General features: G+C 58.0%; 2 protein-coding genes across 6 annotated transcripts in view; both read left to right on the top strand.

Moving 5' to 3' along the window:
- The first annotated feature begins 3,501 nt into the window (after positions 1–3,501).
- ARRDC1 (arrestin domain containing 1) lies at positions 3,502–13,503 on the top strand. Its single transcript, XM_080819297.1, has 8 exons — positions 3,502–3,672; positions 8,587–8,697; positions 9,148–9,198; positions 9,299–9,453; positions 9,667–9,849; positions 9,932–10,108; positions 10,182–10,617; positions 10,693–13,503. Exons 1-8 carry the CDS (start codon positions 3,555–3,557, stop codon positions 10,755–10,757), a joined length of 1,296 nt encoding a protein of 431 aa, XP_080675423.1. The 5' UTR covers positions 3,502–3,554; the 3' UTR covers positions 10,758–13,503.
- Positions 13,504–14,085: 582 nt separating this feature from the next.
- The window catches only part of EHMT1 (euchromatic histone lysine methyltransferase 1), a gene marked incomplete at its 5' end in the record, with an annotated part of 138,329 nt that continues 129,332 nt past the window's right edge, over positions 14,086–23,082 (top strand). For 2 of the 5 annotated variants that reach the window (XM_080819250.1, XM_080819254.1), the window contains one exon: positions 14,097–14,159. In XM_080819250.1, coding sequence (XP_080675376.1) covers positions 14,097–14,159 — 63 coding nt within the window. Of the gene's footprint in view, positions 14,160–23,082 lie in introns of all 5 variants that reach the window. The other 3 variants (XM_080819252.1, XM_080819251.1, XM_080819253.1) reach the window with 3 other exon arrangements.

Raw genomic sequence — 23,082 nt, forward strand, 5'->3', positions numbered from 1 at the left:
TTTCACTCTCACGTTTGCTGGCAGCACTCCGGATTTACTCTTCACCATGACATCATTTCTTACCTTCAGAACTTTTTGGGAAGGTTCGAAATGAGAAAGAGTTTTGATTTTCCAACTCAGCGAGGCCTGGCTTGGAAAGATGTCCTCTGACTTCTGCCGGGACGTGGGACAGCAGCCTCCTTAATTCATCTTTCTCTTTTATTTCACGTTAGCATAACTGAACAAAGCCAATTGGCCTTTATGTTTTCTGCCAGGAAAATCAGATCTTAGACACATTTTCGATCTTCCATGTTATCCCGGGCCATGGTCTCACCATTTTCTGGACGCCCACCAATTCTGGACGGCATCCCTCATCCAGCCGTCATCGTCAAGGTTCTCACTGCCAGTGCCCACCTGCTGTCTGCTCCAAAGTCAGTGCCCGGTTTTAGAATTTTATTATGGCAGCATTTCACTTCTAAGTACCAGTTTGGGCCCCAATTATCCATTGCTGCATAGTAAACCACCCCAAAATGCAGTGGTTTGGAACAACAGCTTTATTTTCTCATGACTCTGTAATTTAACTTGGGTTCAGCAATTGGTTCTTCTGCAGCTGGCAGATTGTCTCAGGTTGTCACAATCAGTTCCCTCCCCGTGTGTGGTGCTCCCCCCACGCTGGTCCTGTGACTGTTTTAATGCACTCAGTGTGGTGGGAAGTTCTGGGACTTTGGAGTCCAGGCCTGCAGACTGGGAGCTTCACCTTCCTCCCTCCAGGGGACTTACTGCCGGGTCATCAGTCTCACCATCTGGAGAGCCTCTTGGTGTGCAGGACTCCAAACTGGCCATGCGGAGAGGCCTCATGGAAGAGACGCCTGACCAGCCTCAGTCAAGGCATCAGACATGCAAATGAGAGAGAGATCTTGGACACTCTATCCTCAGCACACCCCACGCATCTCACACTGAGTAGAAAAGCCTCCTGGCTGAATGCAGCCTGACTTTCAGAATAAATAATAAATCAGGGCGATTTGGGTCACTCCTATAGGCGCAGGCTTTCCGGGTGTGGGGCTGAGGCAGCCAGTCTGAGATGGTTTCATTCCCCCGTGCTGGCCTTCTCTCTCTTTCTGATCTGTCCAGGACGGTAACTAGGTGTTTTGAAATGAGAGCTCGGGACCCCAAGAGAATGAGAACGAGCGGCCCTCCTCAGAGCCCACCGCTTATGCGGCATCTCGCTCACTGCAGTTCTGCAGGGTAGAGCAAGTCAAGGGGCCGGCCCCGAGTCGATAGGAGGGCAAGGACCCTACCTTCTGACGGAAGGAGCAGCGCTAACGCAGAGGGATGGGAGAAGTTGTTGCCAGACGTCTTTGCAGACAAACTGAGGAAGCCATCGGACACAGATGCTTACATCACCTGGGGAAGGTTCTTGGGGGAGAGGAGCATGGGAACAAGAGCATAACTGGTCATGTTCTTATTTTCTGTATCTTACAATACTTTGACATTTGGGGGCCTTGCTGGCTGGGGAGAGGCTGCCCCTCCCAGGGTTAAGTTCATTCCTAAAGATAGCAACTTGCCTGGGACCACACCTTTCACATGCAGACCAACTAATCCAGAGGCCATACCCCCCAAACACTCCTTTACCAAACTCACACACCGATATTGCCCATTCTGAATCACTGTAGGGCCAGGGACTGGGCAACTAGAGACCACTGGACAACCTGATCCTAAGCTTGCTCCAACTTGCCTACCCTGCCTCACCCATTTCTTCTCACAGAAGACACGATAAAGGCTTGGGCCATGCTCTCCCAGCAAATTCTGCCTCCATGGGGTGCCTGGGTGGCTCAGTGGGTTAAGCCTCTGCCTTTGGCTCAGGTCATGATCTCAGGGTCCTGGGATCGAGCCCCACATCGGGCTCTCTGCTCAGTGGGGAGCCTGCTTCCCCCTCTCTCTCTGCCTGCCTCTCTGCCTACTTGTGATCTCTGTCTCGGTCAAATAAATAAATAAAATCTTAAAAAAAAAAAAAGATAAACATCCACATTTGAGAGGCTCCAGGAGCAGGGCTGGGCTGCATGAGAGCAAGAGGAAAGGGGCACGTTGGGAGGTAGGGCCTTTGTGCTGATGGTGTAAGCAAGGGCACAGAGTGGCTTCCAGAACAGGGAAGGTGGGTGATGTAGGGCTGTGTGGGGCACCATTTTCTGTCGCTTACTTCACCTCAGCGGCAGCCAACACAATCTCTTACTCCTTCCCCAAACACTCCCTTCTTGACCTCTGCTGTGGACATCGGCCATTCACGGGTTGCCCACAATCCTCCCCATTCCCCCGGGACCCTGAACTCTCCACTTGCCTGGTGTTGATAGGGAAATGTCTTAAGTGTGGCGGATCGGCCGGCCCCCCACACCCCCAACATCAGAATCCCAGGCGAGGCGGGCGGGGAGCTCTGCCGGCCGCACACTGCTGGCCCTCCAGGGCCTCGGGCACCTCCCTTTCCGCAGCCCGGCCCAGGGGAGTCCTTCCAGCCTGAAAGCCCCGGTCCTTCTGCTGGAGCGCTAGGCCAGGCTTCTGCGTTTCCACCCCGAACTCTCGACGTCATCCCGCCCTGAGCCGAGTGACCGTGGCCCACCAGGGCCCGCAAGGCTGCGGTCCTTTGTCTTCCTCACACTCCTGCGCACACGTCCTCGGTGGGCGTCTCAGATCCTGCCGGTCAGAGCTCTGTCCCGTCCCCCAGCTCCGACCCAAGCCAGTCTTCCCCGTCGGAAATGCCCCCCGTGCACGCAGGTGCTCTGGACACAAACACGGCCTCGCCACGCCCTCCTCCAGCCGCTTCCTGCCCCCCGTCGCCGCGCCCCGTCTCGGGTCCCCCAGCCGCCCCCGCGCCCCAGCTCCCGGCCCGCAGGGACCTCTCCTCTCCCACCGCGTCCTCGGGGCGCGGACGGCCCGGCACCCACGCCTCCGGGGCTGGGGCGGGGGCTCCGGTCCGCGGCCTCCGCCGAGACTCGCTCCGCAGGGACGCGCCGCCTCCCCCAAGCGCGCGCGGGGCCCGCGGCAGGGGGCCCGGCTCTCGCGGCAGGGGGGCGGCCGCTCGGCGCGGCGGGGCCCGCCCGGTGACGTCCTTCCGCCGGCCGGGCGGAGACGGGGGAGGGGGCGCCGGCCCAGCCCGCCCCTCGACAGGTGAGCCGGCCGCGCGGCCCGGGGCAGCAGGGGGCGCCCGTGTGCCGGGGTCCCGCGCGCCGCGCCGACCTGCACCCCACGGGCGGGCCGGGGGCAGCGAGGAGGGAGGGGAGGGAGGAGGGCCGGGGGCGGGCTCTGGCGGGGCTGGGGGCAGGGTGGAGGCGGGACGGAGCCCGGGGCGGGGGGCGAGCCGGGAGGAGAAGCGGACCCCGGAGACGGGGCGGCGGGCCGGGGGGGAGGGGGAGTGGGCGGGTCGACGGGGCGGGCCCGGGAGGCCCGGGGGCGGGCCCGGGGAGGGGGCGGGCCGGCGGGGCGGGCCGGGGGCGGGCCGGGGGCGGGCCCGGGAGGGCGGGGCTCGGAGCGCGGCGGCGGCGGGAGGGGGTGTCGGAGCGCGGCCGCCCGGCCAGGGCGGCGGCATGGGGCGGGTGCAGCTCTTCGAGGTCTTCCTGAGCCACGGCCGCGTCGTCTACAGCCCCGGAGAGCCGCTGGCGGGGGCCGTGCGCGTGCGCCTGGGGGCGCCGCTGCCCTTCCGAGGTGGGCGCGGGGTCCCCTCCGGGGAGGGCCGGGCCGGCGGGGCTCAGGTGGCGGCGCAGCACCTGCGGCGGGGCCGGCGCTCCCGGAAGCGGCCGCTGGTGCCGCTGGGCCCGGACCTGCGGAACTGGCGGCGCCTCCTGCCGCCCCCTCCCTTCCCCTCCCGGCTGCCCGGCGAGTCGTGGGCCCCGCCGGCTTCGGGGAGGGCTGGGGTGCGGCGGGCCGGGCGGCGCAGACCCGCCGGGGTGGGCGGCTGCTGGCAGATGGGGCGGAGCAGGGAGGCCAGGGTGGCCCAGGCCTTCCGCAAGTGCCCTTCCTGTTCTCTCCTAGGGTCGGCCAGAGTCGGGGGCGGGGGTTTAGATCCTGCCCACCTAGGCGAAGGCCACTCTGACCTGACACACGCACGCCCCCGACCCCTCTCTGCGGGGTCGACCCCGCACCTGCTGGGCCTTCACCTGGAGCCTGGCCCAAGCGGGGCTTTCTCTTCCACACGTCCAGGCCCCTGGCGCAGGCCCTCAATCCTCACGGCCCCACGGCACACCCGTTTCCACCCGGGCTAAGGCTCGGCCTTGCGAGCTCGGAGGGTCTTGCTCATCCCTGCGTGACCCAGGCCTCCAGCCCCCGGAGCGCCCAGGACCTGAACCCCAGGAACTGAACCTTCTGACTGGTCCTTCTGCTGGTGCAGACTTCTGGGACTTTGGGACTGGAGTCAGGTGGCTGGTGTGGCCCTTGCTCTGCGGGTGCTGGCCTTATCTGCCATCTGAGGTGTGGGCAGGGCCCTGAATGGGACTTCAAAGCTCAGCCCTCAGGGTGTCCCCCAGGGACTCCACGCCTGATGGCTGGTTCTGAGTGCGAGGGTGCTGCTGCTGGAGTGCTTCTCCGCCTCAGGATGCTTGGCCCAAACCACAGCCATCAAGCATCCCTCTGGACTTGGATTCTCTGAACCCTTGGGTGCTTGGCAGCTAAGTTCTTCTAGTGCCTCTAGGGACTGAGAGCCACTGCCCACCTTTCTGGGCCCCAGCTGCCCCGGTCCTGAATGGGTCTGACTCCTGACCTTGCCATGTTCGAGGCCACAGGGTTTAGGAAGAAATTGAGTGGGTGAAGGTGGCCCTGGTCAGGGGTCCAACCTTGTGCGGTCTCCTCTTGCTGACTCACACCTCCTTCCCTGTCTCCTAATTTGGGGTCTGGGTGGGGTAGTTATGGTGGTGGCAGGGGGCACAGGAGTGAGAGTACAGCTCTTCCCTGGGGCACAAGGAGAGATGACAGTTGAGATGGGACTGAGGGGAGAGCCCAGGGCACGGGAGGTAGGGGTGGGTTTGTGGCTGGGGGGATGGCAGACATGAGACCCCACGCGGGAGCTTGCTGCCTGGCTCATCGGCCCGGTCATGCTCCCGTAGCTGGGGCCCAGGGCAAACAAGCTGTTACTGACCATGGTGAAGAAGGCATGGCCCGGCCTGGGCAGAGTACCCCAGCCTCCATGGGATGGGTGGGATGTGGGTGAATGGGCATTTGGGCTGTAGGATGTCAAGGGAGCGGCAGCTGACGGCCCCCACTATGAACATGCTAGCCGGTTGCCGGAACGGGAGGGAAGAAGGGGGACAGTCTGTAGAGTAGGTGGTCGATGGCTTTGGGTCAGAAGGGTTATTATTCAGATTGTCCCCCGGGGCGTGGACAGAATGTGGGTGCTGAGGCTGTCCTGGGGCTTCTTTTGGGCCTGGTTGGGTTTGGAAAAGGAAAGTCTGTGGTTCTTCTTTCTTTTTCTTTCATTCGTAGGATACTTGTTGAGCTCCTGCTATCAGCTAGTGATGCAGCAGGGAGGCCCTCCACTGCTCCAGGAGCACATGGAGGTGGGGAGGGCCCCCCTTCAGGCCCTGGGGGGCTCATAGTCTTGCCCACTAAATTTGACAGAGGACAGAGATGATTGGCCCCCAACCATGAGGACACTGGCTGCCCTCGGAGCCAGTGCAGAAGGGGAAGGCTGCGGAAGGAACTTGCTCCCTGGAGCCCGGGGCCCGCCCAGCCTGAGGCTGAGGGTCACGCGGGGGTGCTCCATGTTCTACTCTCGAGGATGGGCGTTGGGGGCAGGGGGAGCCCAGACAACAGCAGCAGTCAGCCTCCAGCCCCACTCGCTCCTGAACTCTCAACGTGGGGCAGGTGCCATTCTCCCCACCTCCCATGGACCAGCTCTGGGCACGCTCAGAGCAACCCCGGGAGGGGGGCACTTTTCCCGTGTCTCAGGCTTGGAGACGGGACTGATGGAAGTGCCTCATAGGCCAGAGCTTTAGTGAAAAGACGTGGCAAAGGCTGGGTCACTCCAGGTTTGTGGGAAGTGGTGGAGGTGGGCGAGACCTTTGGGACCAGAATGAGGAGTGAGCAGGGGTCTTCTTGGTCAGATGGTGCAAGGATGAGGGCTGCTGGACAGGGGAGTGCCGGTGGAGAGGAAAGTTCCAGAAGTCGCTCTGGAACACGGTCCACATGATGGCGTTCCTTAGAGAACGGCAGTAGCCCCAGACCTCCCGATGGTGCTTATGGGTTTGGTGCTGGCCGTTACGCATCTGAGCACTGTCAGAAGTGAAACCCTTTTAAATCTAGATGGTGCAGCAGTGTTGCTGTGTGCTGGTGGCTGGCCCTTGCCAGAACGCACTTCCCCTGTCCTGTGGCTGTGCCTTGGGGCACGCACACTGGTGCGATGGTCGTGCTCATCTGCGGGCGCGGATCCCTCCTGCGTGGGTTAGGAGGGACGAGCCTACTGTGTGTGTCCGTCCCCTGCAGCTCCATTGTCCCCCTGCGGAGGAGAGTGGACAGGAAGAGGGTGTTTGACTCCAAGATGGTGATGGGGAGCTGCTCATTCAGGCAAGGTTCCCGAAGGGGCTTCACCATGTGTGCAGAAAGGCTCTCTGCCTGGGCGTTGGGAAGGTCATAGAACCTTGGCCCTTCCGGGATACCCCAAGGGTTGATGGGATACTGTTTGTTTTTCTGAGATCAGGCGACCCGGTGGCTTGTTCGCCTAAGTTCTGGGGGCCGTGTCCAGGCTGGGTGGGTGTGTTAGCCATCCTGCTGTGGGCCATGTGGGCCGTGCCGTTACAAACAGTGTTGCTCCTAGCTCCTGGGTGGGTGGGGTGGATTCTGAGAACTGTTGGGTCCTCTGGGAGGCGCATGAAGGGCCCAGCAGATATCCCGATGCTTCGCCAGGGCCCCTGTAGCGACCTACGGCTTCATCACCATCAAGCAGTGTGTTTCTTCATCTCCTCTCCAACACGTGTCAAGATCTTTACTATTTGCCAACGGATGGGTGAAAATGGTGACTCACTTGAGTTTCTCTGATTTCCGCTGAGGTGGGGTGTCTGTTCCTGTGGTCTGCTGCGATGTAGAAGTTGCTCGCTTGTAATAAATCACCTCTAAAGTAAGAGGGTTAGAACGACCAGTTTACTGTAACTCAGTGTTGTGGATTGGGGGTTTGGACAGAGGTGGGTGGGGGACTCTTCAGCTCTGTCTGCCGTCTACTGAGGTCACTTGACAGTCTTCAGACAGTGCTGGGCCCGTCTGGGGCCACTTACCTCCTTCTGGCCGACTCTGCCGGTCCCAGAATTCGCACGGCAGCCAGACTCAGGGCGGAACGCACCCTCTCTGTGGGGAGTGTAGAGTAGCGTGGCATCTGGAATTGTCACACTCCCCCCCTTTACTCGCTCCCCTGCCATATTTCTCATCTGTAGGAGCACCCCCGTGTCTCAGATTTCTGGGGAAGGGACAATTCCAGGTCTGACCCTAGGAGGGGACGGCTGATGGAGTGTGGATTAGAAATCAGGGCCGAGGTCCGGTCACGGGCAGTGCCAACGGGGGTGGAGAATAGGCCAAGGGTTTCCAGGGAAAAGCCTTGTGGTCTGTGGGTGGCCAACGGGGGCTTGTTTTGTCAGGGTTAGGTTGGCCTGGGGAGACCCCGACATGTCTGGTGTGGCTGGCCCCTGGCCCTGGGCACTTGGGATACCAGGTTTCTCCTGCCTGGTGGCTCTGTCAGAAGGGTGTCAGATTCTGAGTCACCTTCCCCTCATCTGACCATCAAATCACAGAAGGAAGGGGAGAGACTGGGCAGGGAGACTGACATCTTTGGCCTCGGGTCAGCCCTGCAATTAAAGGAGGAGCGGAGCCCCCGGCCCCTCCAGCTGCGCTGTCTTCCTTGCTGGTCCGGCCACAGCCTTCTGACCATAGTGGTCTCTGGGCAAATGTCCCCTGGAGTGGGGAGTTCCTGACCATAGAGCGGTGGCGGCCACCTCTGCTGCAAACGGTCCTGGTCGGGAGAGGACTGAGCCATCTCTTGATGTAGGAAATCAGCCTTCCTGGGCGGCACTGGTCCAGGAAGTCAAGGGCGTCCCCTCCCTGCAGGGTGCGGGACTGCGGGGTACTTATCTGCTCCGGCAGGTCTGACCACATTCCTGCATCCTGAGGGCTGGCAGTTAGCTTCCTGGACTGTGAAGGGCGCCTCCCAGCCTAACTGAAGTGCCTGTGAGCCAATGGAAGTGGGGCTGGAGGTCAGCGGCCCTGTGGGCTTCTATCACTGGTGTCCCAGGCAACCCTTGCAGGGAGCTGAGTGTACTCGGGGCTGGTGGGCCCACGGGTGGCTGGGAACCAAGGTTACCAGGTTGCGGGCTGTACGGGTGTCATCTGGGTGAGCACTGGGGACCTCCTGCTCTGGACTTCAGGACAGATTTAACTCTGTGCCCTATCACCCTGGCTCCCTGGGAGTACCCCAAAGAGGGGGGCGGACGTGAGGTGCCCTCTGGAGGGCAGCAGGTCACTTGCTGGGCTGCCTAAGGCCCCACTCCCCTTGGTGCTGTCTGCTCTACCCAAATCTCTGTGATGGGGCAGGGAGGGGCCCAGGCCAGCGGCTGCCTGGGACTCACTCCCCTCCCCCCCCCGCAGCCATCCGAGTGACCTGCACGGGTTCCTGCAGGGTGTCCAACAAGGCCAATGATGCAGCATGGGTGGTAGAGGAGGGCTACTTCAACAGTGCTCTGTCGCTGGCTGACAAGGGTGAGTTTGGGAGCCTGTACTTGCCTTGTTGCATAGAGTGAACCCCCCAGGGCAGACCTAGTTTGAGTGGGGTCTGTCCATCCCACTGCCCCATCGGCCTCTGGGACCCCTGTGCTGACCCACCCTCTAGCAGGGCTTTGTACCCTGATGTATTTTTCTCCCCTGCAAGCACTAGGCATTGCGTGATAGGGCCTGGGTGGTTGAAGGGGGCCAGCTTCTCCTTGATTTGGCTGGGCTCTGGCCCCTGCAATAGCCCCATCCCCCTTTCCTGTTGAAGCCAAGCTCTTGTACCCCTCCTTTGCCCAGGCTGCAGCCCTGTGCTGCTCTGGGGCTTTGAGTCAGACTCGCTATGCACTGGTCGGCTGCAGTGCCTGCTTCTAACCTGTGTCCTGTGGTGTCACCTCAAGGCTCCTGAGTCCCCTCTCCCCACAACTCCCTCTGTCTCTGCAGGGAGCCTCCCGGCTGGAGAGCACAACTTCCCCTTCCAGTTTCTGCTTCCTGGTAAGAGCCCAGCCTTGCCTGGCCGGGCCTGGTGGTGACAGTTGGTGGATAGGAGGAGGGACAGGGGACAGTTGGGTGCCATCCCCTGCTCTCTCTCCAGCCACAGCGCCCACGTCCTTCGAGGGCCCCTTTGGGAAGATTGTGCACCAGGTGCGGGCCACCATCGACACTCCACGTTTTTCCAAGGATCACCAGTGCAGCCGTGTGTTCTATATTTTGAGCCCCCTGAACCTGAACAGCATCCCTGACATTGAGGTGAGGCCGGAGCAGGGGTGTTCTGGCTGACGCCCTGCCCCCAGGTGAGAGGAGGTGGCTGGGACCCAGAGGAGCAGCGGCTTCTCTGTCGTGAGCTGCCTGTGCCGTGTTTGGGGGCAGGGCACAGCAGGGCCGAGTGGGCTTGTCCTGGGACCACAGAGATCTGGGCTGCCCACACCTGCCAAACCCCTTCATTAATGCCCTCCCCTCAAGCAACCCAACGTGGCGTCCACTACCAAGAAGTTCTCCTACAAGCTGGTGAAGACGGGCAGTGTGGTCCTCACTGCCAGCACGGACCTCCGTGGCTACGTGGTAGGGCAGGTGCTGCGGCTGCAGGCGGACATTGAGAACCAGTCGGGCAAGGACACGGGCCCCGTGGTAGCCAGTCTGCTGCAGGTCAGAGGCCCCTCTGGCTGGAGGGGCTGGAGGAGGGGGAGGGGGCTGGCCTACCCAGGCTCACAGGCTGGCTGCTCCCCAGAAAGTGTCCTACAAGGCCAAGCGCTGGATCTACGATGTGCGGACCATTGCAGAGGTAGAAGGTGCGGGCGTCAAGGCCTGGAGGCGGGCCCAGTGGCAAGAGCAGATCCTGGTGCCCGCGCTGCCCCAGTCAGCCCTGCCAGGCTGCAGCCTCATCCACGTGGACTACTACCTGCAGGTGCTGGGGGTCGGAGGGAGTGGGGCGGGGACGGGGGGCAGGTGGCCTAGCCTCACTGTTGCTTCCTCCCCAGGTCTCCCTGAAGGCGCCTGAAGCCACTGTGGCCCTCCCTGTTGTCATCGGCAATATTGCTGTGAACCACGCCCCGATGAGCCCCCGAGCAGGCCCAGGGCTGCCTCCCGGGGCCCCAGTCCCCGTGGTGCCCTCAGCACCACCCCAGGAGGAGGGCGAGGCGGCAGCCAGCAGTCCCCCCTTCGCAGAAGCAGTCTCCCTCTCCACGAAGAGCCACTCACAACAGCAGCCATTACCTGCCGCCTTTGGCTCCGTGCCTGGTGCCCCCGAACCCCGCCCTCAGGATGGCAGCCCTGCTCCCCACCCATTGCCCCCTCCCTTGTGCATCTCCACAGGTGCCACTGTCCCCTACTTTGCAGAGGGCTCTGGAGGGCCAGTGCCCACTACCAGTACCTTGATCCTGCCCCCAGAGTACAGCTCATGGGGCTATCCCTATGGTGAGTGAGGGGCTTGGGGTTTGGTGGGGGAGGGGGCACCATGAGCCCCATGCAGACCTTGCTCTCTCCCCGCAGAGGCCCCACCATCCTATGAGCAGAGCTGTGGCGGTGCAGATCCCTGCCTGACGCCCGGGAACTGACCCTGTGCCGCCTTCTCCGGGGGCGCCGACCTTCGCCCTGGGATCGGGCACCCAGGGCCTCGTGCCTTCTTTGCTCCTGGCCTGACCCGGACTGCTCAGGACCCGCTGCTGCCTGGCTGCTCCTTTCAGCCTCTGCCCAGGGACGAGCCCCTCCCAGGGGTGCTGAGGCCTGGAGAGAAGCCATGTAAATAAAGTGCTTCATCCATAGAGCTGGGCATAGGCTGGCCTCTCGGGCACCCTCCTCCTGCCCGGTGTGCGGCAGCCTAGCTGTGGGGGCCCCTCCCGGGCACGCGCCCCTCATCCTAGTCCTGTACCCCCTTCAGCCTGCCTGTGGGCAGCCCCGTCCCCTCCAAGGTGCGTGCCCCTGTCCTGTTCTGGGCCCTTCCTTCCAGGTGCCTAGGGCCCAGAAGACTGGCCCTGGGGAGCAGGACCAGCAGGGACTGAGTACCTTTAATTTGGGCCAGGGCTGGTGCTCTTCCTCTTGGTTCTACTTAAGAATGTGCCCTCCGAGTGGGGCTTGCATGTCTGGAGCCGTGGTGTTAATTTGAAAGGTATCTGAAACACGGGGAGAAGACCACCCCTGTCATATTGACACACCTTGGGCTCGCTTGCCCAACCAGCACCCATTGTCCCAGGTGATGGCGTTCCGATCTCCTGCAGCAGAAATCCCACGGGGGGTGATGAGGTAGGCTTGCCCAAGTCCCTGCCCCTCGTGCTGTTCCTTGATCCTTGGCCTCAAGTCTCAAGTCCCTGCCCTCACCACTGCCACCCATGTCTGGCTCTGAGGGATACTGCTGCTCATCTCCCATCCAAGTGTGAACACACAAGCCCACGCCTGCTCTCAAGGTCCTTTTCAAATGCCTGTTGTCTGGGATCCAAGGAACCCAAGAAAAAATAAAGTCAGGGTTCACCAAAGGGGCATCTGCAGATATTCCAGTGCTGAGGGGAGGCCTGTAAATGCCCAGTGGGGCCAGTGATCCTGCACCACGGTCTGCGAAATACTGGAGGTGGGATTAAGATAAGATTTGGGGTTGAAATTCCATATCTGACATATAGTGAGGCAGTGACCTTGGATAGGTGTCCCTGTTAATCTATAACAAACTGAGGGGACTGAGGGGATATATTGATCCCCCTGCCTGCCCTACGCCCCCTCCCCCCCCCCCCCCCCCGTTTATTCTTGTACACTTAACAGTCCAGAAGTGTAAGATTTGGGCCCGGTGACATAGCTGTCATTCTCAGGTTGAGGTCTCCACCCCAGGGTCCAGGCTGGTCATTCCAGATTTCACCATCAGCCAATTTACTGGGCCTGCTCCTCTAACTTGGGGGCTACGGGCTGGGAAGTGGGTTGTATCACTTGTGCAAACATCCCATTGGCCACTCTTTACGGCTGGAAATGTGCTCCTTAGCCAGGCAACCAGGAACCTCTCTAAAATGTTACTATTTGTGGGACAAGGAGAGGATGAACATTGGAGAAAAGCTCAAAATACGCCACAGGGAGGGGAATCTGTCAAACATCCACTAGCAGCAGCCTCAGAGTTGAAAACCCACCCGGCCTCCAGTCCCATCGCAGCCTCTCAACAGTTAGGCGGTCTCGAGCCCACTCTACTCCCCTGCTTCGTTTGTCCACTCAACCCATGTCTCAGGACTGACCTGACGGTTACACAGTTCACACCCGTGTGTCAAAAACAGCCTTTGACCTGAGTGATGGACACAAGGACAGGGTGGGCTGGGCGGACTGTGTAAAATGCGAGCATATCCCACTTCGGACACGTTCCCTTACAGTCGGTATTTGCCTGGTAAAGCACTTTTCCTCCACAAATAATTTATTCATTCGACAAGTATTTGTCTCCTTCATGCCAGCGCTGTCACAGGCACTGGGGCACACGAGATAGAAATCCCTGTCTCGACCCCCAGAGGGAAAGACAAGACGGCGGGGGAGTGCCATGGAGTCAAACAGAGCAAGGCAGCTGCGGGGCGCAGTCCTGGGAGGGCGGTGAGCTTCCCTGAAGGGGTGGTGGTGGAGGCCCCGGAGGTAAAAGCGTTTTGGGGTCGGGACAGACTAGGGCCCAAGGCAGGAGAGGGGATGGGGAGGATGGTGCCGGGGGCATACGGGTGGAGGTCCGTCCGCCTGGGCTTGCAGGCCTGGACGTGAGCTCCCCGTCGGGAGGCTCGGGGTGGGGTCCCAAGCCTGTGAGGGGCGGACTTCGGCGGTCCCAGAGAAGCGGGGAAGACTCCCGAGGTACTCGCGTTCGCCCCCTTCCTCCTCCGCACCTGTGTGCGCGGTCCACGCCCCCCACCCCCGCCCCCTTCTCCGGGAGACCCGCGACTGTGAGCAGCCCGAGCCAGGCGGAGGCGGACTAGCCTTTTACTCGGGCCTCCTCAGTCCCCGCCGCGAACCCTGGCCACCGAACCCCAATTTCAGTCTGCACTTCTCAACTCCCAGAGGGCGGTAACACAGGCCCGGCCTGGGGAGCGGCGGGCGGAGCCGGTTCCCGGTGCGCGGCCGGGCGGCAGGCTGGCGGGCGGGCGCCGATTCGCAGACGCGGGGTTGCTCCGGGAGGCTGCCCCGACGGGGCGCACCTCCTAAGCGGGGCATCCCGCCACCAGGGGGGCGATCCTGCTGGGGACAGGCCCCGCCCCAGCCTCCCCGCGCAGAGCACGGTCCCCGTCCAGGGCGCGCCCTCCTCGCGGGTCACCCTCCCGAGGCGGGAGCGCCCCCGCCAGAGCACCCCCGAGCTGGGACGCGACCCTGGCAAGGCTCCTCCCCTCGTCGGAGCACCCCGAACGCAGAGGCGACCCTCCTCCTCGAGGCGTCCCCCCCACCGGCACATCCCGCTCCCCCGGCCGGGCGGGTTCTCGGTCGGCCCGACGCCCCGGCTGCGGCACCCCGACCACGGGTACGCCCAGAAGCCCCCTCCGGGGGGGCACTCCTCACAGCCAGCCCCTGCCCGCCAGCCGCGAGCACCCCCGAGCCCGGGCACCGCCCTGGGACGCGAGTCAGGACCCGCCTTCCGCGAGGGCCCACGGAGGCGAAGTGTGTCCGGGGTTAGAGGTCAGGGGTCCTTGTGCACCCCAGCCAGCCCACCAGAATGCCCACGTAGAAGGAAAAGATATTGGTGACAAGGAGAGAACGACGCCCAGCCGCCGCGACGCCTCCGGAAGGCCGCTGCGCCCAGCCCCGCCCCCCGCCCGGCCAGCGCGCCCCGGTTCCGGCCGGCGCAGGCTCGCGCCGGGGACGCCGCACGCCGCGCCGTCGTGCGCAGGCGCGGGCGCGGGCGCAGGCGCAGACGCGCGCGGCCAGCCCCGCCCCGCCCTGAGCCGCGAGGCGCGGGCGGGGCGATGGCGCGCGGGAGGGGCGGGGCCACGCTGCGGGCCCGGGCCATGGCCGCCGCCGATGCCGAGGTGAGGAGCGGGGCGGCGGGCCGGCGGCGGGGGCGGCGGGCGTGGAGCCGGCGGGCGCGGAGCCGGCGGGCAGGCGGGGCGCGCGGGCGCGGGCGGGGGCGCTGAGCCGGAGGGGGCCGGGCGGGCCCGCGCCTCCCCGCCGCCGCCGCCGTCGCCGCGCCTCAGGCCGAGGCCGGGCCGAGGCCGCCGGCGTCCGGGCCGCGCCGCGCGGGGCGCGCTTTGTGCGGCAGGCGGGCGGGGGCCGGCGGGCGGGCGGGGGCCGGCGGGCGGGGCGCGGGGTGAGGGCCGGCCGGGCGCGTCCGCCCGCCCGCCCCCGCGCGCCCGGGGCCTCGGCCGGGAGCCCCGCGGAAGGGGCGGAGGACAAAAGGGAAAGTGGGGCGAGCCGGCCAACTTCGCGGCGCGAGCCGAGGCGCGGCCGTGCGCTCCCGGCGCCTCTCCTGCGCCCGCTGACCTTTCACTTTGTTCCGAAGGGGATGGCACCGGCGCCGCCGAAAAGTTGGCCGGCCGGCGCGCTCCCCCAGACAATGCCGGCGGCCCTGGCGGCTGTCACCCGCGCGGACGCGCCGAGCCGACTGCCCGGACGAGCCCCGGACCTGAAAAGTTCCCGTTTCCTCGCCCGTGCGGTGTAGTCCTGCCTCTTGCTAATTCCAGGGCCAGTTTGTTTCCCGGCTCGTAGCGGCGCCGCAGCCCAACTCCGTGCGATGGGCCGCTGGTCGCGCCGCGGGGAGAGGCGCGCGGGAGGCGGCGAGCCGAGGCGGGGCGGGCGTCGGCGGGCGTCGGGCGGGCGTCGGGCGGGCAGGGGACCCGCGTGGAAGGAGGCGATGTCCTCGGAGCTGTGCCCGCGAGTGCTCGGCGTGCAGTCGGCGGCGCGGGGCTGCGGCGCGGCGAGGCGCCGGGCACACACCTGGGCTGTGGGTTTGGTCCCGGTGGTCGGTGGTCTCCGTGTCTCGGAGCTTTCCCCTGTGTCTTCGGGGCTGTTGGTGGTGAGGAAGCTGGGAGGGCGCAGGGCATTTTCCAGCGCGGAGCCGGGGCATTGCTGGAACTTGTCCGCACTCCGGGAGTGTGTGAGGCTCCGGGGGGAGTCGGTGAGCGAGGCGGCACGAGAAGTCACCTGCAGGTCGTGGAGAGAGGGCGCGCCGCGAGTAGGGGTGTTTCTCGAGCCGTCGCTGCGGCTCAGGCACTGAATCGCTTTAGGGAACTTGTCTCCCGCACCCTTCTCCGCTCTGTGCAGCAGGTGCTGTTCTTTCCTGCTCCACCGGCGAGGAGAGCACGGCGGGGAGGAGAGGGAACGACTTGGCACAGCCGGTGGCGGGGCCGGCCCTTGTCGGGTGTCTGGCACGTAGTAGGTGTTTCATAAATAGCTGGTGAGCCGATGACCCCCCACGGCTCTCATTCGGCAGCCAGCCTGGAAGGGAGGCCTTCTTAGCGCCGCTGCTGGGGATGACAGGCTGCGTTTACCCAGCCTTTCCCTGTGTCCAGTCCGGTTGCAGTGCTTTGCGCGAGTTCACTCATTAAAGCCAGACCTCGGTCTTCTGAGGTGGGTCCGGTTCTGTTCCCGCTTGCAGATGAAGAAACAGGGACCGCGCACCCCAGGGTCTCAGAGCTTGTGCTGGGGGAGATGGACGCAGGCAGTTTAGCTCACTGGACACGTGCTGTGTCTGTGGTGGTCGTTTTTACTTCATAAGCGCTCTGGGTTGAGATTCATGATCTTAAGCGTTTACTGTGGAGGTGCATGATAGGGTAAGGGGCCTCCTGGGCAGTGGATAGGCATAGGGTCATCTCTTGCCATTAAATCCGGGAAGTGCTTACCGGAGCAGGGTTCAGTGATTGCCCCACGACTAAGTCAGCAGTGTGAACACTTGAAACTTACCAAATTGCATGTTTATTCTTTTCTCTTTTTCTTGACCTAGAGAGTCACCACTTTTTCACACTAAAGAGAACTAATAAGCTACTGGAATGTATCTCCTGCTCCCATTCTGTGGATTAGTAGGTGGGGGCTCCTGAGGTTTAGTATCTGTTCAGGATCACCCAGAACCAGCATGGGGTAAGGTACTTGACTTAAGGTTTTTGACCCAGCAAAATGTGACCTTTTAGCAAGAGGGCTTTCCTAGGCTGATTGCTTGCTTTTCTAGAAGGGTGGCAACTTTGTATCTCTTTCTTAAAACTTATTTTTTGTTAAAATAATATATGCACAAGGACCTTGCTTAAAAGGTCAAATAGTGCTGGGTGCTTGGCTGTCTCATTGGGCAAGACTTTTGATCTCAGGGTGGTGAGTTCTAGCTCCACATTGGGTGTGGAGCCTACCTAGATCCGCCCCCCCCCCAAAAAAACCCCAAACACAACAAAACTGAAGAAAGTTAAAAAAAAAAAAAGTCAAATAGTTTTTGTTTTTGTTTTTTTTGAGAGAGAGAGGGAGCAGGGTGGGGGGGGAGAGGGGCAGAGTTGGAAGGAAAGAAAATCTTTTTTTCTTTTTTTCTCATTTTGAAGATTATATTTGTTTATTTGACTGAGAGAGAGAAGGAGAGAGGGAACACAAGCAAGGGGAGGGGGAGAGGGAGAAGCAGGCTTCCCGCCTAGCAGGGAGCCTGATGTGGGGCTCCATCCCAGGACTGTGGGATCATGACCTGAGCTGAAGGCAGCTGCTCAATGATTGAGCCACCCAGGCACCCCAAAAGTCAAATAGCTCTAAAAGACCTTTAAAAAGGCCGTCCTGGGGTGCCTGGGTGGCTCAGTGGGTTAAAGCCTCTGCCTTCGGCTCAGGTCATGATCTCAGGGTCCTGGGATCAAGCCCCGAATTGGGCTCTCTGCTCAGCAGGGAGCCTGCTTCCTCCCTCTCTCTCTGCCTGCCTCTTTGCCTGCTTCTGATCCCTGTCTGTCAAAATAATAAATAAAATCTTAAAAAAATAAATAAATAAAAAGGCCGTCCTCCGGGCACCTGGGTGGCTCAGTGGGTTAAAGCCTCTGCCTTCAGCTCGGGTCATGATCCCAGGGTCCTGGGATCGAGCCCCGCATCGGGCTCTCTGCTCAGCAGGGAGCCTGCTTCCTCCTCTCCCTCTCTCTGCCTGCCTCTCTGCCTATTTGTGATCTCTGTCAAATAAATAAATAAATAAAATCTTTAAAAAAAAAAATTAAAAATTGAAAGGGCCGTTCTCCTCCTGTTTACTTTCTAGAGGGGCAACAGCCACTTTACACTCTCTGACGTTTACTTCGTGTATTTAAGTAATATGCTTGGGTTGCTGTGTCTTCATTCATCAACTTTAGGGCTTATTTGTTTGCTTCCACTAATGATAGATGATAACTCAGTTCTCTCATACTCTGCTATCTAGAACTCTCACAGTTTTGGTTATATTCATATCCAAAATCATCAGTCTTTTCAGGTCGTTATTGTGCCATGCTGAGCCAGGTGGTAAACTGTAATTGCCTTAATTTTTTCCTTTTCTTTTTAAGATTTTATTTTTTAAAAAAGATTTTATTTATCTTAGAGAGAGCATGTGAGCAGAGGGACGGACAGAGGGGGAGGGAGAAAATCTTAAGCAGACTCTGTCCTGAGCCCAGAGCCCAACTCAGAGTTTGATCCCACTACCCTGAGATCATGACCTGAGCCAGAACCAAAAGTGGGATGCTTAACCAACTGAGCCACCACGTACCCCTGAAGATCATATTTCTAAGTAATCTCTACACCCGATGTGAGGCTCAAACTCACAACCTTGAGACCAGAGTCACTGGCTCTACCATCTGAGGCAGCCAGGCGCCCTCTATTTCTTTTTTTGTACAACCTTTTTTCTTTCCTGGAGTTAATGATTGCCTCGTTTTTCATTTGCCTGGTTTCCTTTGAACCTCAGAATAACGTTCTTGCACTTTCTGTTTTGTGAGGTGTTAATTTAAGTTTCCTCCATTTAGCCCTGTCACCTCACCATTTGCTTCTTCAGCGCTCCTGAGTTGCTCTGCCCAAGTCAGGATGCGCCTGTTCTCTTGGCTTGGAGCACACTGACATCCTGGAAATTGTCCCCATCATTCTCGAGTGATGAACCCCTTTCCGTGCATCTGATGGCTTCCCTTTGTGTGTTTGCTCACTTGCGGTGGTGGAGCACATTCTCCAGTAGCTCGCCAGTAGTTTTTTGGGAGACAGACTTCGGGAGCTTGCGTGTCTGAGGATGCACTTATCTTACCACCGTGCTGAGCGATTACGTTTGGCTGGGCTGGGCATTCCAGGTTGGAAGTAATTTTTAAGTTATTGCTCCCATGTCTTCTAGTTTTCATTGTTGCTCTTGAGAAGTCCAGTTTGATTTTCAATCCTTTTAGCCATTATTCTCTCACCAAATTTTTAGGATCATTGCATCCATGATTTGCCTCATTTTTATGATATGTCGTAATGGTAGCCTTCTTTCATTTATCGTGCAGGATATTAAGTAGCCTGAAATCTGGAGATTGAGGCTCTTTTGTTGGTAGGATATTTTGTACAATGTATTTGAGATAGCTTATTTTCTACTATTTCAGTTGAATATTGTACTTCCTGTACTAAATATTCTAATTTTTGTTTTTAATTTATTTTTTAAAAAGCTTTTATTTATTTATTTAGAGGGGGGAGGGAGAGAGAGCACACTTGAGCAGGGGGAGGGGCACAGGCAGAAGGAGAGAGAATCTCAAGCAGACTCTGCAGAGCTCAGTCCTGAGATCATGACCTGAGGTGAAACCCAGAGTTGGACACTTAACTTACTGAGCCACTCAGACACCCCAGTATTCTGATTTTTAAAAGTTTTTCATGCTGGTCGTGTCTTAATCATTTTGTTCTACTTTTTGGGAGCATTTTTGAGTGTTCTTTCACTGAATTTTTAACTTTTCTTTTTGTATTTTCGTGTTCTTTATTCTCTCTTCTTTTTTTAATGCCTCCTATTCTTGTTTAATATATACAATGTCTGCTTAATTTCAGTTAAGTTTTCTTTTTAAGGATTTTACTTATTATTTATTTGACAGACAGAGATCATAGGTAGGCAGAGAGGCAGTCAGAGGAGCGGGGAAGCAGGCTCCCCACAGAGCAGAGAGCCTGATGCGGGGCTCGATCCCAGGAACCTGAGATCATGACCTGAGCCGAAGGCAGAGGCTTAACCCACTGAGCCACCCAGGCGCCCCAATTTCAGTTAAATTTCTTAAAATACAGTTAGAACTTTTTTTTTGGAAGATTTTATTTATTTATTTGACAGAGCGAGCAAGAGAGGGAGTACAAGCAGGGGGAGTGGGAGATGGAGAGGCAGGCTTCCTGCTGAGCAGAGAGCCCGATGCGGGGCTTGATCCCAGAACTCTGGGATCATGACCTGAGCCTAAGACAGACGCTTAACAACTGAGCCACCCAGATGCCCCTAAAATACAGTTAAAACTTCAAAAAAACCCTCCGATTTTATGGGGTACCTGGATGCTTCAGTCGGTTAAGCATCTGACTTTTTTTTTTTTTTTAAGATTTTATTTATTTATTTGAGAAGGAACACAAGCAGGGAGGAGGGGTTGAGGGCCAGGATGAAGCAGATGCCCTGCTGAACAGGGAACCCAATGTGGGGCTCGATCCCAGGACCCTGAGATCATGACCTGGGCTGAAGGCAGATGCTTAACCTACTGAGCCACACAGGCGCCCTGTGTTCGACTCTTGATCTGGACTCAGGTCTTACTCTCAGGGTGGTGAGTTCAAGCCCCACGCTGGGCTACACACTAGGCCTGTGGCCTACTTAAAAAAAAAAGAAAAAATTAAAATTACTGTTTTTCAGAATTTTTCTGTTTGGCCTGCATTCCTCTTTGCTGCTGCATTTTTTTTTTCAAAGATTTGTTTATTCATTTGTCAGAGAGAGAGAGCACAAGCAGGCAGAGTGGCAGGCAGAGGCAGAGAGAGAAGCAGGCTCCCCGCTGAGAAAGGAGCCCAATTCGGGACTCGATCCCAGGACCCCGGCATCATGACCTGAGCTGAAGGCGGTGGCTTAACCCACTGAGCCACTCAGGCGTCCCTGCTGCTGCATTTTTTATCTCTTTCTTTCTTTTTGGAAAGCTTCTTCCAGTGTCTGGTGGTCCTTGGCTATTCATCTTTAAGAATAAAGTGCTAAAGGGGCGCCTGGGTGGCTCAGTGGGTTAAGCCTCTGCCTTTGGCTCAGGTCATGGTCTCAGGGTCCCAGGATCAAGCCCCGCATCGGGCTCTCTGCTCAGCGGGGAGCCTGCTTCCTCCTCTCTCTGCCTGCCTCTCTGCCTACTTGTGATCTCCATCTGTCAAATAAATAAATAAAATCTTAAAAAAAAAAAAGAATAAAGTGCTAAGAATGGGAAGCTGAGTGTTTGGGGGCTTGTTCACTTGTGGCTTTGGTGCGGGTGACGACGGACTTTTTTGTTGGCTCTCCTTCACATGTTACTGTCCCCCGGTTTGGCTTCCTCCGAGAAGGTTCCTTCAGTCTCTTGCCTTGTTGGTGTTACGCTGGGCGTTCTGGAGCTGGGCTGAAGGGTGGGAGGAGGGGGTCTTCCCGTGGCTCAGTACATAGTCTTGACCTAATGTCCCTGCTTTCAGCTGTGGAGCTTATTCCTGTTCTTTGTGCCCACGGTCCCCAAGTGTGGCACACTTCTGGTAGAGGACTTACAGAGCCAGCCCTCTGGTCTATGCAGCTACCTGAGAGTGCTTGCCTGAGTGTGTAGGTGGGCCTGGGGACCTGAGAGTCCAACGCCCTCTAGGTGGGTTTTTACCCCCACACTCCTTTTTAGCTCCAGACATCACCCCATCTTCTGAGCCTCCCGTGGCTCTTTGGGGTCAGCCTGCTGCTCAGCAGTGGCCTCCTTTAGGTTCCCTTCCTCTGCTCTGTGCGGTGATTTAGCTCTCCTCCAGCGTCCGGTTCATGTTCCGTGTGGGGTTTCAGATGTGTCCAGGTGGAGTTTATGTGTCTCTTTCCTGTTCTTGTCTTTGGTTGATTTTCAATAAGGGAATGGGGTGGAAAGCGTTCTGCCGTCTAGAAATCAGAAACATTTACTGTGAATTTTGAGAAGTGAGTTTTCCCCCACACTAAAAGCACAGCTCTCCTGTGGAAAGGGCTGCCCCTCGCAGGATCTGTGTGGTTTGTGTTTCTGGACTCATTACTGGGGAAAGTTCTGGATCATCATAAAGGTAAACAAGAGCAATGAGTGTATCTTGACCCTAATGCTCAGAAGGACACCTTGAGTAGCCTGTTGTTGGAGATCTCTCCTGTGATCACTGCCAGAGTTGGGGCTACAGTCCTTGTTTCCTGCTTCTGGTTCCAGTCCTGTTACAAAACAGTTTTGTAGGGGCGCCTGGGTGGCTCAGTCGTTAAGTGTCTGCATTAAGCTTGGGTCATGATCCCAGGGTCCTGGGATTGAGCCCCACATCAGTCTCCCTGCTCAGCAGAGAGCCTACGTCTGTCTCCCTCTCCCACTCCCCCTGCTCGTGTTCCCTCTCTCGCTGTCTCTCTCTGTCAAATAAAGTCTTTATTTAAAAAAAAAAAACCCACACACAGCCAAACAAAAAACCAAAACAGTTTTGTTTTGTTTGACCACATTTTATTAAATTTGTCTTTGAAAATAATTGAACTAATAAGAGCCTTGTTTTGGGATCTTTTCTTTAGGAACTTCATGTTTGGCATTTCATTGGACTTTTATCGTATAGTAAGTGGGCAGTTTGATTTGACTCAGCCAGTCATGTAGGGAATAACTGTTGGAGCCGTCCCTCCGGCCTGCTGTAGGTGTGGTATAGAAAGTGTCCATTCCAGGTTTTGAGAAGTCCTCCTGTTCACTGTTCTGCTTTTATTTAACTTCCTAGTATTTTCAGTTATTTTAAAAAAATCTCCACAGGTTTTGCATTTTGAAAAACAACTCTTTGAAGGTGGCATTTCCTTTGAAATGGTGTCTTCTGAGATGAGAGGTCACTTTCCCAGTTGCATCCCTGTCGGTTGGTATTTCACGTAGGAGAGTTTTTGGACTGCTTTTTGCACCCCACTTTCAGTAGGCTTGTTTCTACGTTCCCATCAGAGTGTATTTAAAATGCCCTTTCCCGCGGTCTGTAAGCATTCCTTGGGCACCTTCTGTTTGTGAAGTGCTAGTCCACATACTGTGTAGAGGATAGGCGCGTTTTGAGATCATTGCCTCATTTCACAAAATGTAAAAATAAAAATGTAGTAGAGCAAATATTACCAAGCAGGGAAAGGCGGGTGCTCTCGCACTCACTGCTGCAGCCACACCTGTGTTGGGAAAGGCTCCTTGAGGACCATGGGTTAGTCCAGGTCTTAAAGGAGGTAAGGCATGAATTGGAACAGTGAGGTTCGATATGTACTTTTCTTTATTAAAAAAAGGGTTTTTAACACACTCAGAAAATTGGAACCTAAGAATGCCAAGTATTTTCATCTGTTTGTTTCTGACCCTATGAATGCGCATGTTCCTCCTTCAAGTGGCTGTGTTGGGTGTGTGCTGTTTGTGTTCTCTTTCGTGGTTAGTTCCTGTGTATCCACATCTTTCACATGTTTAATAGCCACGTGGTGTGTTTTATAGAGATGTCCCAGTTTCCTCAGTCGTGAATTGGGCGAGTCTGTACCCTTTGACACAGGGTGGAATTACTAGGGTAGAAGGGGCAGGTGGCACGAGGTGAGGCTGGGGAGGCAGGGCCGGGTCATATAGGGTCTTGTTGCCTTGGTAACGAGTTGATGGTTTCCTAAGCACTGTAGACAGTCATTGAAGGATTTTAGGCGCAGAATGCTATTTTGAAAAGATGACTGTGGCTGCTGTGTGGAGAGTGGATTGAAGGAAGGCTCGAGAGGAAGCGAGGGACGAGTGGGTAGGCCTGGGCCTGGTGATATGGTGGAGTTGCAGAGGCCAGTGAATGGAGCCAAAGTATGTGTATGTGTAAATTTAATTTTTTGAGTAGGTAAGACAGCTACATGATTCAAAATGTAAA

This window comes from Martes martes, assembly GCF_963455335.1.
Source record: "Martes martes genome assembly, chromosome: 12".
Taxonomy (NCBI): domain Eukaryota; kingdom Metazoa; phylum Chordata; class Mammalia; order Carnivora; family Mustelidae; genus Martes; species Martes martes.